Source organism: Acinonyx jubatus, chromosome D4 (assembly GCF_027475565.1).
Source record: "Acinonyx jubatus isolate Ajub_Pintada_27869175 chromosome D4, VMU_Ajub_asm_v1.0, whole genome shotgun sequence".
In the NCBI taxonomy this organism is placed as follows: domain Eukaryota; kingdom Metazoa; phylum Chordata; class Mammalia; order Carnivora; family Felidae; genus Acinonyx; species Acinonyx jubatus.
Window position 1 is genome coordinate 36,402,022 of NC_069391.1, and position 17,235 is coordinate 36,419,256.

General features: G+C 48.9%; 1 protein-coding gene across 6 annotated transcripts; it reads right to left on the reverse strand.

The window, feature by feature from the left end:
* Positions 1-48: 48 nt before the first annotated feature.
* On the reverse strand, positions 49-16,838 carry NPR2 (natriuretic peptide receptor 2). Of its 6 annotated transcripts, none has more exons than XM_027039408.2 (22): positions 15,340-16,838; positions 14,308-14,513; positions 9,196-9,309; positions 8,759-8,894; positions 8,422-8,516; positions 8,063-8,195; positions 7,749-7,833; positions 7,159-7,279; positions 6,922-6,996; positions 6,647-6,724; positions 6,310-6,414; positions 6,141-6,212; positions 4,236-4,395; positions 3,926-4,081; positions 3,679-3,847; positions 3,368-3,514; positions 2,758-2,881; positions 2,500-2,568; positions 1,070-1,244; positions 900-998; positions 535-626; positions 49-402 (listed from the first exon to the last, which is right to left on the reverse strand). In XM_027039408.2, the coding sequence occupies exons 1-22, from the start codon at positions 16,004-16,006 to the stop codon at positions 337-339; spliced, it is 3,144 nt and encodes a 1,047-aa protein (XP_026895209.1). In that variant the 5' UTR covers positions 16,007-16,838; the 3' UTR covers positions 49-336. The 6 variants fall into 6 exon arrangements, 5 of the variants coding, with proteins under 5 accessions (XP_026895209.1, XP_026895208.1, XP_026895211.1 ...); XM_027039407.2 differs by having other exon boundaries at positions 7,159-7,288; XM_027039410.2 differs by lacking the exon at positions 6,922-6,996.
* Between the last annotated feature and the right edge of the window lie 397 nt (positions 16,839-17,235).

Sequence of the window (17,235 nt, forward strand, 5' to 3'; positions counted from 1 at the left end):
AGTGATTCTGTGAGTAACCATGTTCCTTGGATTTGCCCCTAACCCAGACTCTGACACCATGACATTTTTTGTTGTTTTATATTTGGCCAAAATATTCTGGTTTAGATACAGATATTTACAGAAGGTAGGGAAGAAGGGAACCAGGCCAGAGGGAGGCAGGTATATGTACAAGGCTGAGCTGCAAAGGGCAACGACTTCCTTACAAAGTAGGGTTTTTGTGCACGTTGGTTTCCATCTTACATGACAGTGTCCGTTTCCGGTGTGTAGAGAGATGGTGACTGCTGCCCACCCAGGTACCAGCAGCAGGAGATTGTCTCACTTAGGAAGAAGTAGGGTTTACAGGAGCCCAGCAGGGCCTTTCCGCTCTCCTAGGAGCCAGTAAGTTCGCATCTTTCCTTTCCCCTGGAAGTGGGGGAGTGAAGATAATTCAGATTCTTCTATGTTATTCTTTTTATCTCTGTCTTTTCCCCATGATCCCCATAATTGTTTTCATCCTCCCTTTCCGTGACCCCCTCCCCCATGGCCTGCCATCACCTTCATCTCCACATCCCCCCGAAGCTCTAGCTGGAAGCATCCTAGCTCATCCAGGGCATCCTTGGTGGTAGAGGAGACATGGATCTTCAGGGCTGGGGTGGGATGGGGTGCCGGGATGGTGGAAAAATGAATCAAAGAAAAGACAATAGAAGAGTTGGCAGTACTGGAGAGAGCTTTACCAAACCACCACCCCTCAGGAGGCTCTCAGTCTTCCCGGGGCACATGCACTAGAACCAAAATATGTCCAAGAATGGGGCGGTCAGGAACTGTGGTCTCTCAGACTGAGAGATTTGGAAGAACTCTGAAAAGAAGAAAAGGGCACCACAAATTGAGGCTGAGGCTGGGGTGGAGGGCTGCTGTTTTACCTTGACCATTAGACTCCATTCGGGAGGCAGTGTTCACCGTGTCTCCAAAGAGACAATAGCGGGGCATCTTCAGGCCAACAACCCCAGCACAGACGGGACCTGTGAGAAGAAACAGGTTGGGAGAGCCTGGGAAAAGCAGATACGAGGGACGGAGTGAGAGTCAGCCTTACCCGTGTGGACCCCTATGCGTAGCCTCAGCTGGTCATGGGGTCGGTGGCGGATGCGGAAGGAAGAAACTGCATCCAGTAGTGCTAGAGCCATACGAGCAATTTCCGGGGCATGACGTTGACCATTTCGGCCTGGGAGACCAGACACCACCATGTAGGCATCTCCAATCGTTTCTACCTGATTGAGATGGGATTTAAAAAGTCACCTCTATGTGTATCAGTGGGAATGGGTAAGAGCAGAAAGAGACAAGCTGGACACCACTATGAGCCATCCCAGCAGCCTGGGAGGCCAGAGCATCGACTGGAAAATGAGTGCTGTGGTGCTGAGAATCAGGGGTGGGGTGCGGGCAGAGTTTCAGGGCGTCTTTAAATCCTCCCACAACCACCCCTGTACCTGGTGAACACTCAGTAAGCATTTGCTGAGGGAATGGATACCCTGTCTGCAACAAGATGTGAACAAATAGGCTCTGCTGTCAGGAGGTGGGAAGCAAGGAAACAGGCCTAACCTGAAGAGCACAGAGGTGAGGTCAGGCAGGCCCAGTGAAATAGGCCTCAGACAGCCTGAACTGTCCAAGGTAAGAAAGCAGACGCTTGGCTGTGTTAATTGTACTGAAGCTATACAAAAGAATGTCCTGTTTTTAGGAACTAGACACTGAACTGTTTAGGGATAAAGGGGCACTATGCCTGCAACTTACTCTCAAATGGTTCAAAAAGTAATTAGGTTGATAGATATATTTTTAAAAAATAAAGCAAATGGGGGTAAAGTATGAATAACTGGTCAATCTGAGTAAAGGGTTTATTGTCACAGTAATAACAGACGTGGTAGAATAAGTCCAAATAAAGGGACAGGAACACATATGTATTGTTGGTGTAATGTTAGACATTTCCACAATAAATCTATTATTCCCATCTTCTAGGTAAAATACCTGAGGCTCAAGGAGCTTTACAGTTACTTGCCCAAGGCCACACAGTCACAAAGTCAACACCTAAATCCTGATGATTTTTACTGCCAGGCACAGTAAATAAAGCCCACGCCGTGCCAACTCATGACTTCAACAAAACTTTTTACAAGGTAGCTTGTTCCTCAGCCCCATAAGTCATTCTGTACCTACATCCCATATGATTCGTCCATGTCTAGAGAGAATGGAGGGAAGAGAAAAGACGATAGACAACATTTATACCCCTAGGCAAAAAGTGGCAGATAGGCTCTAGATCCTGTGATGGTTCCGATTAGGGCAGCTTGAGGATTCACAAGAAATTAGACTAGGATGTACAATTAGAGTGCCAGAGCCTCGTCTGTCTACAAAGGGCACCCAGTACTAGGGTGCTGGAGACCCAGGAGGGCAAACTGCCAATGGAGCAGGTAGGTATGTAGGGTTTGGGGAGACTGGGTTTTAAAGGGGTCTCAGTAGGAGGGTAGCCCTGGCTCTCACCTTGTAGACGTCAAAGTTGTCAATTATGGCATCAAAGCAGGTATACAGGTCATTAAGAAGTGTCACCACCTAACAGGATGGGAAAGTAGAGCCCCTGAGACCTGTGCCTAACTTTCTAAGAATTCTTAACCCATAAGCTAGAACAAAATATGGGAACTCCAGAACAAAGGAATCTCCCCTATTGTCAAGGATTCCTATGCCCCAGTGAAGTTCCCCAGATCCCTATCCCACCCCCTACTTCTCACCCATGGCTCTCACCTGCATGGGGGTGCTCTCTGCTGACAAAGCTGTGAAGCCAACAATGTCACTGAAGTAGATGGTAACACTGTCAAAGGCCTCAGCCTGTACAGTCTCTCCCCGTTTTAACTGCTCTGCCACTGAACTAGGAAGCAAGGGTGCAGTATGAGCCAAACTGAGAGAAAGAGGATGAGAGGGGGAGAGAAAAGGGGTATATGGTTGAGCAGAAGAGGAGTTATGAAAGCTAAGCCTGGTAGAAGAGGAGGCAGGTGGCTGGGAAGACATTACAGACTAGCTCAAGTAAAGCATTTAAGTGGTGGGGGTTGGAAGGGGACCCCAGGGATGGGCACTAAGTGTCTCAAGTTGGGATTGTTCTACATACACTTGCCGGTGCAAAGGCATGGTACAGCAGTGTCCTAAGAAGAAGGGATAGGAATCAGAGAGAAGGCAGCAAAGCTCATTTGAAGACAAAATGAAAACACACTGTGTAAAGCCAGAAAGGCTCACTGTGTCAAGATATAACAAAGCAGCATTCTAAGAGTTGGGAAGTGAGTTCTCAGGAGCTTGATCAGGCAGAACTCAACAGAGTAGAATATCAAAGGAAGGTTCGGGAATGGTGACAAATTCTCACTGGGGTAGAATTTGGTAGAGCAGAGCCTCAGCCTTGCGTTTCTCCTCCAGATAGGCCTGTGTGCGCTCCTCCACCAGCTTCTCCAGGTTATTGGCATACTGCTCCATGCGCAACAGCAGGTTGTCCAGTATGCTCGTGCCGCCCTCCCTGGGGGGAGGCCAGAATATGGTACCTGCTCCCAGATTCTCAAGACTCCCAGGACTTCCTACCCAACCCACCTTCTTGGCCCCACCAGCCCCACACACCTCATCCACCAAGACTGATGAGGCTTCTATCCCTGGGGAGCCCTTGCCCCCTAAGTGCCCTCTCACTTGTTAAAGCGGCGAATGAACCCCTTAATTTGTCCAAAGTCTGGCCGCTCAGCTGGTTCTTGGGCCCAACATCGCTCCATCAGCAAAACCAACTCTTCATTCAGTTGGGTCCGGTCAATGCTCGGCCGGAAATATGGCCGTTGACCATTTCGGACCTTCTGGACAATCTCTGAGGGTGATAAAGGGTTTGGATGAAGAACGGGGTCCCCCAGGTAGAGCAGTCTGTGGGTAGTAGATTGCCTCTCACCTTTGGGGCTGAGGTCCAGGCCCTCCAAGTAGAAAGGACCACTGCGAAGTGCTATCTCCTGTAAGATGATCCCAAAGCTATAGACATCAGCCTTCTGCATGCCTGTGGTTGGCAACGGGTTCCCACCAAGCAGTTCTGGGGCAGTCCACAGCTTCTCTAAAAAGAAGGAACAGGCTGGCCAGGTCCTCAAAAAGAGCCCATAATACTCCCCATGTTCCTGTCATCCCATCTCCCTCTCCCACCCTCCCTAGGTGGAAATGATCAAGGCCAGAGGAGCTATATAAAAGTGAGTTGTGGGGGAAGGCCTCACTGGCATAGAGGGCGTGGCTGTCATCAGGTTCAGCAGTTGATCGGAAGCTGGCCAGGCCATAGTCTGTGATTTTGAGCACAAAACGACTATCCACCACACAGTTGGAGGACTTGAGACTCCCGTGGGATGCAATAATGCTGTTATGGAGAAAGGCCATGCCCTGCAGGATACAGATCAAGTCATGGGTTTGGATCATACATGGCTTAGGATACCCCCTCTCTATGAGATGGGCATTAGCTAGCTGTCTGAAGATCTTGGGACCATAAAAACCATAAGCTACTTTTGGAAGGCATCCTTTGCAGTTTCTACCCAAAGAAGCAGGCTGAATAGGACAGTTATCCCTTCCTGGTACCATAAACGGTATATTGGCACCTAGGCACCAGGGACAGAAGAAATGTTTAAGGGGAAGGACAAGGGGAGCTATCAGTTATTTACCCTAGAAAGAGCAGTCAGTCTTCTGAGTAGTGAACAGAACTAGGAGGGTGAACTCTAAGACTGATGTGACTGACACCCACGATGGCCTCAAATGTACGGCCACCACTAGGAAAACCTAGGAAGGCTAGAGACTCAGCTATCCAGAGTACCTAGATGTACCAAGACTAACCAGTTGTCAACTTTAACATATAACCATGTGTAGGCAGGCAAGTCAGGATGGAGGAGGAAAGTAAGGGCCAGAGAGAAAGTGGAGAAAATAGTAAATTAGTAAAACCCTGGAAAATGGACAAAAGTCGGAGACAGCTGCCAAGCCAACACAGAAACCAGACACTTCTGGCCCCGTGGGGCCAGACAGGAGAAAACCTTTGCGTATGAGGGACCATTAGGCAGGTCCTAAGAAGGCAGAGTGATGCTTCCCAAAATGAAACCCTAGGAGCCCACCCACGTCAGTTCAGGTGGAACAGAAAAAGGATGCAGTGTTCTATATGCTAACCAAAACAACTGTGTCTAAATATTTAGCTCTGGACATAAACAATTCATAATTCCAGTCTCTGTGAACTCCTCCTTTTTATTCCTTTTGATATCAACAAAACCTTTGGGAGCCACCAAATTTGTGAATACAGAAAGGATTAATCAGGCTTCTGGCTTTGTTCTAAATCACTTTTCCATCAAATTATTGTTCTCTCAAAAGTCATATTTTTCTTATATTTAATGTCACAGCCAACACATCAACTTTACCTAATATTTTGTCTCATTTAATGGCAAACTTTCACACACACACAAAAATTCTAAATAACCTCATGAGAATTAAACAGAAAAGCCAAAGCCAGCTTCAGGTGCAGTACAAGTGACCCACTGGGCTAACTCACTGGCTGCAGCACTTGCTCTAAACACCTGTCCGACCCATGCAAGATTCAAATTCATACCTCTCTAAACCCACGGGCCTCTGGGTCACTTGAAAATAGCTAAAACCTAATATATGGGAAGATACTACAGGTTTAGGATAATTTTCCTTGGTTTCTCTTAGTTTTACTAGTAAACGTTCTTTATAAAATTTCAGTTTTTCTGAACAAAAGAGCAGATATGCCAAATATTGGTCAGAGAATACATGATTCTATGTTTGATGACCTCATTCATTTTTTTCCTGCTAAGAAATCTTAATATAAGCTCGTGGAGGTTTAAAAACAAAAAAAAAAAAAAAAAAAAAAAGATGATGGCAAAAGATTAGAGATATTTAGGGCAGGAACACGAAACTTCTTTACAAGTACAGGACTCATTGTGGCCAATACATCTCCCCCAATTAAAAACTCCAGACCCTTTATTTACCCATTATTGTCCAACCAGAGGAATAAGGGAACTGGAGAAAATGGGACTTTTAGAGGACTAGGAAGGAGAAGCTGAAAGCAAAGATCAAGAAACAAAGGCATTTTAAAGTAGATGAACTCTTAAGGAAGAGTGGGGAAGACTCACCTTAACAAGGTCATTAATGAGCGAATAACGAAACATCCAGTCCAAGTTGATGCTGTCATTTTCCAGAATATCCTGGTAGTGACATGGAACAGATTATGTGACTATCCTAGTAGCACTAGCTATCACAGGCCTTTCTCCCCTGCCCCTAGAATCTCCACCTTTCCCTTACCTGTAAACTCCCACGAGGACAATACTCGGTGACAATGCAAATGTTGGGAGGGTCAATGCAGGCACCAATGAAGCGAGTGAGATGGTTGAACTGAACATCTCTCATCTAACAACAATAACAACAAAAGGTGAGGGGGCGGGGGAGAGAATTCAAAGAGATACAGAAATCTACCACTGCATGAGAGAGCCTTTCTCTTAATTGTACCTGCAACTTAAAATCACTTATAAATAAACCCCTTGACCTCCTAGCCAATTTTACTATTCCCCTCTCTTCTTTCCCCTTTCGTCTTCTCCATCCCTTTTTACCCTGAACCCCAAACCCACACACCATTACATACATGTTTGAGTTCAAACAGAACCTGCCGGGTCAGCTCAATGCGCTTCTTATTCACGTGTTTGATGGCAACAACATTTCCCTGATGGCGGGAGTGAAAGAGGAAAAGGGAAATTAGTTCCTGGGTGCTGGGAAATACTGGAGAACTGTGGACATCCAGGAGCTCAGCTGGACACAGGAAGGAAGGTTATGAGGGGCAGAGATTTGTGGGAAGAGGTGATAGATGGGGATGAGACAGGATGAAATGGTGGGGACCAGAACAAGCGGATGACTGTTCACCTTGAAGTGACCGGTGTTGGCAAAGATCTGGTATTTCCCATGGGCTGTCATGAGCGAGCCGTAACTGGATCCCCGCTGGGGCCAAGGGCAACATGGAGGCGGAAGGATGAAAGGAACATTAGATGATGGTGGCAGTGCAGGGGCTATCATTACAGGCCAATGTGCTGGGAAAGGTCCAGGGTACGAAAGGACAGGAACTCAGAGGGAAGCAGAGGGACAGCTGAGACAAGGGCTCACCAGCGACAGTGTGAGGCGACTGCCTGCACCTTTATGATATCGTTCTGAATTGCCAAATTGCAGTTCTTCCCAGCGAATGCGCCACAACATGCTAGCCAGCTCCTTCTCCAGCATCAGCTTTCTGTAAGGACTGCACATCTCAGTTGACTGGCAAGCCCAATCCTGCCACCCCGTAAGCCAACAGTGGGGTTTCAGCAGCTTCCCCGAAGCTCCCGATGCTACAACTTTTATACCTGAGGCGGGACTCGCTGCAGGACTGAGACAGAAGGATGCATTCTCTACGTAGGGGATACATGCCCTATGCTCACTTGAAAACACAGAGGCTGAAGGTAAAAGTTCTTTCTTAAAATGGTAGCATTCATGGAAAATTCACCTTTGCCCTTATAAAACCCCACTCAAAATCCCTAGTTAGGACACCCAGTCTAGAACCAAAAGTGGGAAAACAACACCTAGGCTAAAAGACAGCTTAACGAGAAAGGCTAGAGAGGTAGGCCTAAGAGGTAGCCATCAAATGAAAGATACCCACTAACCCCCAGAAAGCCTGGGCAGTGGGAGGGAGGGAGCAGGTCGGTGGGAAGGCCAGAACTCACCGGAAAATGAGGAAGCTGGAGACACCAAACATGATGAAGGTGATTCCTGTGCCCAGTGCCACAATCGCCAGAGTTGAAAGCGGAGCTGAAGGAGAGAGGGGACCCTGAGAAAGACTATGTGGAGCTGAGGACAGGGCGGGGGTGGTGCTCAGGGTGTGAGAAGCAGACAGATTTCTGGAGGGAAAGAAGTGAGGAAGGGGTATACAGTATACAAGTCAAGGAAAACAGAGCTAAGGGTGGGGAGTTAGGGAGGGGAGGTGAAAGAATGGGAGGGAGGGGAGGAAGAATTACTCCCAACCCCTGCACACACCCACTTTTATCACAGGATGGGTCGTCCAAGTCAAAGGCACAGGGGGGATTGTCCAAGGGGGGGGCCCCCTTCACCCAGGGGATAGGCCGTCCTGTCCACCAAATCTGCTTCTCGGCTCCTGAGTAGTGAGCTGCAGGCTGTGAGGAAGGAGAAAACTGGGCCCACAGGCCTGCTCCCACCAGCCTCTCTCCCAGACCCCAGCTATTTGGCTGCTTTTCTCTCCCAAGTTCCCACCTACCCAGCATGCAGCTCCAGCGGAGAAAGTAAGTCCCTGCCTCTACTACCTTTGGTTCTGCCCCACTGAACCTCTGAAAGCTGGATATTCAGGGCCCACATTCTCCTCCCTGCTTCTTCCCCCATCACCTGGAAGTCCCCAGAATCCAGATCTCCCATGGCCCACAGGACAAAATCAGTCTCTCGGTCATTGTTCTTGTCCATAACAACCAGTCCAGTTACACCTAAGATAGAAAAGAGTAGCCCTTACTTTGAGATCTACTCTATGCCCCTCTCCTATGCCCTGATTCCTCTAATTCCTTAGAGTCCCTCCCTGCCCCTGTTCTTAATACACGCCCACCTCTACCACGTTCTCTGACCTCCCCACTAACTTCCTCCTGCCCCTCGTATCTTGTATTTTCTTCTGCCTACTCCACTCCCAGGCCTGAGAGCAGCCCTCTGGTCTCCTCCTGGCCTTCTTCATTACCGTGGTATCTTCGGCCCTGCATCTTCTCCACTATTCGAAGTCCATCTTCACGGGTGCCTCCTTCCTGTATTGTCTCGTTCAGGACTTCAGCATATAGCAGGATCCCATCATAGAAGCAGCCAGCAATGAGGTTCATCTAGGGGTGGTAACTTTAGCAGTGCTCTCCAAATGAACTGCCAGGCCCCTCCCCAGCCCCCTTTCCCATCTCTGGGGTCTCCCTCTACCTCTTCTCTCTTCTGGTTTGCTTCCTTCCTTCCTCTCATTCCTAAAGTGCCAGCCCTACCTCACTTGACAAAAGGGCAGAAAGAAAAATCCTGTATAAAAGCAGACAGTTCCCATGTATGGCTGGCTCCACGGCCAAGGCTTAATGCTGAGTTAGGGAGAAGAGCCTTTCCTCAAAGCCTGGCCTGACTCTCAGGAAAGAGAGATCTACTTACCAGGGAGGGGGCTAGCTCCACACCAAAATCTTCCCGGGCTCTTATCAGCAGACGATTCTGGAATTCCTGATACTCAGGATTTGGGGGTTCTCGGTATGTGATCACCAATACTGTCTGTACCAACAGCACATGGGGGAGAGTGAAAAGGATTCAAGATAGGCATTGGGTAAGAGAGGAAGCAGGATAGGGAAACTTGGTGAAATACACATGATATGAAATATACACGGGTGAGTCTGAAGGCTGAGAGGATACTAAACTCTGTGTTGTGTGTGGCCCTGTGTGTGTGATATATGTATGGAATATGTTCAATACATCTGGGAAGAAGTGAGTGGCACTCCTCCATGAAAGGTGCATGGTTCTGGGAAGGTGGCGACTAGGAAATAGATGAAATCAACTCCATCCCCAAGCGTCTCCACCAGCCAAGCCTCCCTGCCAGGCTGCCACAGCACTCACAGCTGTTCGCTCTGTCCCTTCCTATTCATTATCAAGGACAACACTGATAAAACAGCTCCTCTCTGAGGTCTTAATCACTGTTAATGTTATCAGTTAAATGTTTATATTTTCAAAAAAAAAGTGTTTATATTTTCATTTGGGCCACTTGGAACGGTGCCTCCATCCTAGTAAATAAAAGAGATTTCAGGTTCTGTGACAACTGGGGGAAATACTTGGGAGACAATGATTCCATCTGTGAAAAGTTGTGGACCCATTCATTTAACGTGTGGAACACCTACCATCAGCAACACTGTCCTGCATAGTGGCATGGTCCTATATGTCACTAAGTAGTAGACATGTGTCACAGAGAAAACATGTAGTCATATGCCCACACACATTTCACAGACGAGCAAACGACATATGTGATCTCAGCCACACCCACATCTCACTGGCCTTAAGTTAGCACATCTCTTTCTCTCACTGGGGTGCCCATGTGACTCCCACCGACCTTACACATTCTCCCTTCCTTAGCTGATGGACACACTGGCCTCTGCCTACACCTCAGGCCTACCCAATCACTGAGACTAGCCTTTGTCTTAGATGGGAAATTGGCATCGCAACCTCAGGGAAAGACTTCAGATCAATGTATTTTATGAAATGTGACTTTGTGAACATAACATCTACGGACTTCTACCAGTTCTGTTAATTCCTGTCATTGAAAGTACATGTGGACATAGAGATACTAGATAAATCACATATGATTTATTACATATAAATTCATTCTAGGTAGGAAATAATAAATTCAGTTTCTAATATGTATTCATTACATTAGACTAGAGTTTGCTTCATAATGTAATTATTCTTACTGGGGCATTTGGATCCTTGATCACATACTTGTAATACTCTCCCACCCTCAGGCAAAATTTAAAAGAAGGGGGCTGAGGTGGAGTTGGGAGGGTTTGTTCAGTAACACCTGTTTCAAGAATAAAAGAAAAATAGAAGGGTAGGATATTGTTGACAAACGATGTAAAAAAAAATCAGGAAAAGAGCCCCAAAAGATCATGCTTAACACAAATTATATTTCAATACAAAGGCTGATAACAGGTTTTTAACACTTTTTAAACACATCATAATTCTCTAGGTTTATCTGTTTGCTAGACTAGTAGTTCTCAAACTTTTTGATCTCATGACCTCTTTATACCACTAAAAATTACTGAGGACCACAAAGAGGTTTTGATTGTTTGGATTACATCTATCAATATTTATGTTTTAGAAATTAAAACTGACAAACTTTTAAAACACAAGAATATTCAACTACCCCTTCGACAGCTGCCAGAGTGATAACAGCAGCACGTGTCATGCAGCCTCTGGAAACTCCACTGTGCAATCGTGGAGGAGTAAGAGTGAGGACGCAAATAAACATCTTAGTATTATTTCTTAAATAGTTTTGAGCTCATGGTCCTTCTAAGAGGATTTCAGTGACCCCCAGGGTTCCATGACCACATTTTGAAAACTGCTATGCTAGACTGTTTTGCTGTGGTTACTAGCTACTAAAAAAAAGAGCAAGAAAGAAGAAGAATGTCCAAAGAATTTCTATGCTTGCTCAGGGGCTAGAGAGAAGCAGGTAAAGGGAGGTAGATAATGGTGTCCCTTTTTTCAGCGGACTCCAGGTGAGAAAAAAAAACAAGCAAAGGCTGCCAAAAACAAGTTTAGCTGTGAGTGAAGCCAGATGTACACCTAGGCACTGGCGTGTGCCTTGAAGCCTACGTTTGAGGCCCCCTCGGCCACATCAGGAGGCGCTGTCAGCAGTGGCTTAAACAGACAAAAAATTGTCTCCAGAAGAGATTCTGTCTTACGCGGCCCTCGGTCCAGCCCTGACTTCCATTCTAGCTGCTGGTGTCCCCTCTGTAATGCAATCTCATGCTGGTCACCTAGGTTGAGACTTCTGTCTAGGTTTGACCCTGTAGTCCTCAAATGCACAGCCTGGGACCATAGAGCCTGGTCATTTGCTTATTTAGCTCCATTGTGTCTACGTATTCTCTGTCCTGGCTGATCATCTTGGTTTATAGTACCTGCCGGCTCTACTCCTCTGCAGACGAATTCTTAGTCGTGTCCCCGCTTCTCCCCAACACACCCGGTAATTCACTTCAACAAGTATGTGCTAGGCATATGGAATACAAAGATGAGCATGATCCTTGCCCGCCAGTAGCTATAGCTCAATGGGCGAGAAAAATCATATCAATATACTTAATTTCTGAGCCTCTCCCCCAGTAGACCAGGTATCTCTGGTTAAGGGCTCTCTGCTCTTTCATCCTTGACTGGAGCTGACTGCCCACTTCCCTCACCCCTTGCCCTGCTTCAGCACTGGAACAACATGAGTAGTTTTTTCTAGAAAACACTTCATTACTCCCTTACCCTCATCCCACCCCAAAGCTTTGATTTCCCCCTCAGCATATTCTTGACTGCCTATTTCCCCTTCTTTTGTGTCATAGCAAAATCCCTCTTTGTTTTTCTGAATAATGCCTGCAGTAAGTGGGAGAACTGAGAATTAATTTACCTAATTGTTAGCTGACTAGATCTCATTTCCCCCTAAGCTAAGTGCTGGGACCCCTTGACTGGTAGGAATTCTCAGACAAGAAAGAGAGATATTCCTTCCACAAAAAAGAATACAGCCCATAAAGCTATGGAGTCCTCCCACCCAGGAGAGCCACAGAGATCTTCCTTGACCACACTAGCTAGAGTACAATTCCCTTGCCATTCCCTTCTCATGAGAAGCGCTTTTTTTTTCCTGGTTTTATTTTTTACGGGGTTTTTAGTAACACGCACCGCAAGTTGTCCTATGTTTGTATTTATTTGCTTATTTAATGTCTGTCTCTCCTACTAAATGTAAGCTCCAGGCAGGGGCTACATCTGTTATGTTCTCCACTGCATACCAGTACCTCGCACAGTGATTGGGACATAATAGGTGCTCAACAGACACTAATAGAATGAGCCAATATTCAAATGACTCAAACATTGACTGATAATGTGGTTAAGCTCTATAGGAGATGGAGTTAAGCACAAGAATAGGAAATTCAGTCCAACCTGGGGATTCAAGGATTGTTACCTCAAAGGAAAAATAACTGATCTGAGCCTTAAAGAATACACACACATTATCCAGACAGACAAAGGTGAGAAGGTTGTTTTAGGCAAAAGTGACAGCATAAACAAAACCTGTCCTGCCACTGCCCAGGTTCAAGTGTGACAGTCACAGACTCATACCAGACATGTCATTCACAGATACCACTAAATATATAATTACAGTCACACAAAATTTTACTCATTAGAGAAGATGACCACCCAAGTCCAGCCCTTGTAAAGATCTACTGAATTTTAGATTCAGAGAATCCCAGGGTTGAAAAGACTTTAAAGTTACCCTACATGCCACTTAAAATCCTTTTTCAGAAAAAGGAGAGATAGTGAAAAAATTGGTGGAAGAGTCAGGGAACAATTCATGGGTGTGATTTGCAGGGGCAGAGATTTAGCATGAGGGAAGAAAGAACATTCCAGAAAAAATAGAGCAAAGAGCACAACGGCAAGGGGGCAGGGAGGCCCAGGGGTTGGGGAACTGAGAGAGGTCTGGTTGGCTGGAGTACTGGGCATGAGGGGCACTAGGAGGCAAGACTGAAAACCTGGGCTGAACACAGACTGTAGAAGGTCTGAAATGTCATGATAAGGAGTCAGGACTTTATTCTGTAGGAATTTAGTCATTGAAAGTTTTGAGCAGAGGAGTGAAATGAACAGTCATGTCAATTTCCCCTGCCAGTTGTTTCCTAAATTCATTCCTTTCCATTCCTACTACTGCCACTGTCCTTGAAGCCTATATCACCTCACTCCATTTGACCCGAATACAGGTGGTCTCACTGCCTCTAACCTCCTCCTCTTCTTATCCAACCAGAATTCTGTCTTTATATTTCTCTTCACAAAAAAATATCAAGGACCCCACATCCAAGTCCAAGCGCCTTAATTTTAGCTTCAGAGCTCTCCTTAATCTGATTATATCTTTGCAACATTATTTCCTACATTTGCTTCAAGCCAACCCTTCTTTCTTGTCAGGTCAGTATCTTCTTGGTTTCCCAAACATGCCCATTTCTATCTTTTATCTCTTTGCTCAGACTGCCTAGATCCTCTCTCCTGCTGAGACTAGGACTATGGCATCTATCTTTCAAGTCACAAAAGATTCTCATCTTTATAAAAAAGCTTCCCTAAACCCAGCTCACATTGACTCTCCCTCATCTGAACCCCAAGTTCTTAGTGTCTGTTCCAGGACACATAATCATATTCTTTCTCGTATTTGTATCTAACTGTACCTCAATCATACCTCGCCTATCCAGAAAGGATGGAAGTCCTCCCAGGGCCCAGGACCAGGTCTTTTCCTGCACTTTTCCCCCTCACAGTAAAGTCTACTAGTGGGACTTAAGAGAATGTTCCAGGATCTTGGGAGGTAGCCTTAGTAATGAGAAAAGAGTCACAAAAGTGGGGAAGTAAGGAAGAATGATAGCAGACTCAAAAAGCCTCTGTTAATTTCACTCTTGTAGCTCATAATTCCTGCCCTGTTTCTGGGGTTTCTGTGGGTCTTATGACAGAGAATCTCCAAAGAAGTTTCCTTTCCCCCTCCTCCACTTTTGGCGCAAATGATACCTGAAAGGCCTCTCTGAGGGCCCGGGCCTGTTCCCGGGTGCGATTGTCCTGCCAGGGCCGGCCTGTAGAGCGTGTGGGGCCTGCACGAAGACTCTCCCCAAAGACGTCCAGGTAAAAGAAGACATAATCCCCATTGGTCAGGTTCTCCCTCTGGGCCTGGAGCAGGATCTCATGCAGCATCTCCAGAGGGCCACAGATATACACAACTGGGAACGAGTATAAAACAGAGGAGCATTCTGAGAAAGTCCCCAGTCCCCAGGCAGCCCCCTCTCTGAACCATCTGCATTTCCATCTTCAGCAAGGAAGAAAGTGCCCTAACCTATCAACCACCCAACATATGCTCCCCATCCCTCCCCCTTGGAGTCTATGTCATAAGTACCTTGGGGCTTTATGGACCATCTGGCAGAGGTCAGAGTCTGACTCCAGACCCCAGAGGAAGGGAGCTATCAGCCTTTAAGCCCCTCCTCTTCCCAGAGCTCTGACTGCTGCGCCCCACCCAGCCCTCCTCACTGCCCCATTCGGCCCTGCCTCTCCCTAGGCTCAAAGGCACTGACTGCTCAAAATTACTGTCAGTGGCAGTTTTACTCTGTCTTTCCCCAACAAATGCGCTGAATCCAAAAGCCCATTTATGGAGTCCTTACTATTTTTCTGCCCTGTCTTGGTGCCCCGTCTGAGAAGTCTCTGCTCACAGATGACACTCATTCTGGAGTGGCCATCAACCACATCCAGTACTCTAGGGCACTCGTATTGCTCCCGAAAGTCAGTTTCCCCCCAATCCCACCTTCTTCTCTGACACAGGCTCCACCTCTCATGCTATCTTATTCCTTGTTTATATCTGCCTATGCTGTCCACAAGCTCCCCTAATACAATGGCTTAGCACCTTCTCACAGGTGCTCTCTCCACATGTGCTTCTTGACCCCAACCACCACATACATCTCAGTGCCCACCTCCATCCACAGTTTCCCAGTGCTGAGCTGCAGGGATACAGCGACCCTCCTCCCCTGACCCTAAGATAGCCTGGGCCACACTCACTGCGCCCGTTGGCCCGGATGAAGTGGGTGGCCTGCTCAGGGCCCCCTGGCTCACGGGCATACACCTGGTGCTGCACACTGAGGTTGCTGCCCTGCAGGGCCTCAAAGACGCCCTCGATGGTGAAGTAGTGAGGCCGGTCATCTGTGCGAGCATCCAGATACAGCAAGGCAGCACGGGCAGTCCAATTGAAGTGCCCGTGTAATGTCACTACAAACTCACCCAGCTTGGGAGCAGAGGGGCCAGTGCGCACCAGAGTACGATAATGCTCATTCTTAGCTGCAAAACCAGAGGCCACAGCACCCGCAGTCAGCAGGGGAAGGCGCCAATGTGAGGCAAAGCGGGCCACAGAGGCAGCGGGGTACACGCAACCGGGACCCAACAGAAGATCGGGGTCGTGGTACAGCTTGAGGTCCACAGCGCGCAGCGGTGCCAGGTACTCAGAGCAGGCGCCATCTAGTTCCGAGCTGACAAACCTCAGGTCCACAGGCAGTGCCCGGCCCAGCGCCTCCACAGCTAGTGCCACAGCAGGACCCACCCGTGGCCAGGCCCAGGCATAGCTCAGGTTGTGTTCTGGCAGCACCACCGCCAGAGTCAGGTTCCGCGCCCCCGGAGGACGCACCCCACCTGCCAGGGCTGCCACCAACAGCAGGAGTGATGGCAGTGCCATAGGGAGAAAGCAGTGGCCCCACCACCCCCAGAACCTGGTGCCACTCTGGCCTACGGAGGAGGCACAAGCACCACCCAGCCTGGAACCTGGGGAAGATGGCCAGGGAGAGAAGTGAGGAGAAGCTAGGCAGGCTGCGACACAGAAAGTGGTGGGGACGGGTGAAGAGGAGATGGGAGGAAGCCCCGGGGGTTGGGTAAGGAGTGGGTCCACCGGTCTGGGGCAAGGACTGAGGGCTGAGTAGGGTGGCAGGAGAAGGTAGGGACCAAGGGGGCCTGTGACTGGGATGGGGACAGTGAGAGGCGAAGGAGCCTGATGAATCTTGAGCTTTAGCTGAGAAGGAAAAGGGGATCCGAGACGGGGATGGGGTGGGGGTGGGGGGGAGGCTGGTACAAAGGAAAGGCCTGAGGGGACCTCACAGCTGAAGGGGCTAGGAGGGCTGAGAGCTGCGAAAAGGAGGACCAAGGGGGTAAGGTGGGAGGGGGCCCGCGCCGCGGAAGGACCGGGACCATGGGCGGGCGGGGAGCGAAGCGAGGCCTGGGCTGGAGCAGAGGGAAAGGCAGGGGTAAATCTCCCAGTGAAGGCTTCTCCTGAAGCTCCTGCTTGGACTAACGGGCCCAGGGCGCTGGTCCCATCCGGAGCTGCGGCGGCCCCGCCCGTGTCCCAGCTCCTCTCTGCTCCGCTCCTCCTGGGCCCGGGCGGCCGGCGCTGCCGGGCGCTTCCTCCCGCCCCCCGCCTGGGCCCCCGGGCGCGCCGCTTGTCCAGGTCAGGTCGCCGCGGCCCGGCCCGTCTCTGCTCGCTGCGCCGGCGGCGGCGGCCGAGTGTGACTCCCAGGGCAGGCCGCCCGCCCCCGCCCCCGCCCCGCGCCTTCCCCGCCCCCTCCCCCGCGGCCCCTCCTCCTTCCCCTCAGGCCCCACCCTCTGGCGCCTGCTGTCTCCCCCCACCCCCTACCCTGGCGCCCAGGGACATCCCGGGTCTCAAACCCACCCAGTGACAACTCGGGGGCTCCGCGCCAGGGGCTCTCAGGCCGGTGAGGTTCCTGGTCGTCCTCTCACTTTACGGGCCCAGCCCTGTCTCCCCCAAGCCCCTGACCCACCCCGCCACTGTCTCTCCATCTTGCACATTGCCAAGAGCCCAGAACTTCTCCTCTCCCCACTTGCGTATCCCGCTGTTCTTAGGGTCCCCTCTCTTAACTCCCCTGAGTCCCTCCAACACTCCAGTCTCCAGGAAGC

Excerpts from the sequence above, each read along its gene's own strand:
- NPR2 (XM_027039407.2), bottom strand. The coding sequence starts at position 16,006 with ATGGCACTGCCATCACTCCTGCTGTTGGTGGCAGCCCTGGCAGGTGGG. Across the intron at positions 7,834-8,062 it reads CGACCCATCCTGTGATAAAA|CTCCGCTTTCAACTCTGGCG; the intron begins GTGGGTGTGTGC and ends TCTCTCCTTCAG. Across the intron at positions 3,515-3,678 it reads TTCATTCGCCGCTTTAACAA|GGAGGGCGGCACGAGCATAC; the intron begins GTGAGAGGGCAC and ends GCCTCCCCCCAG.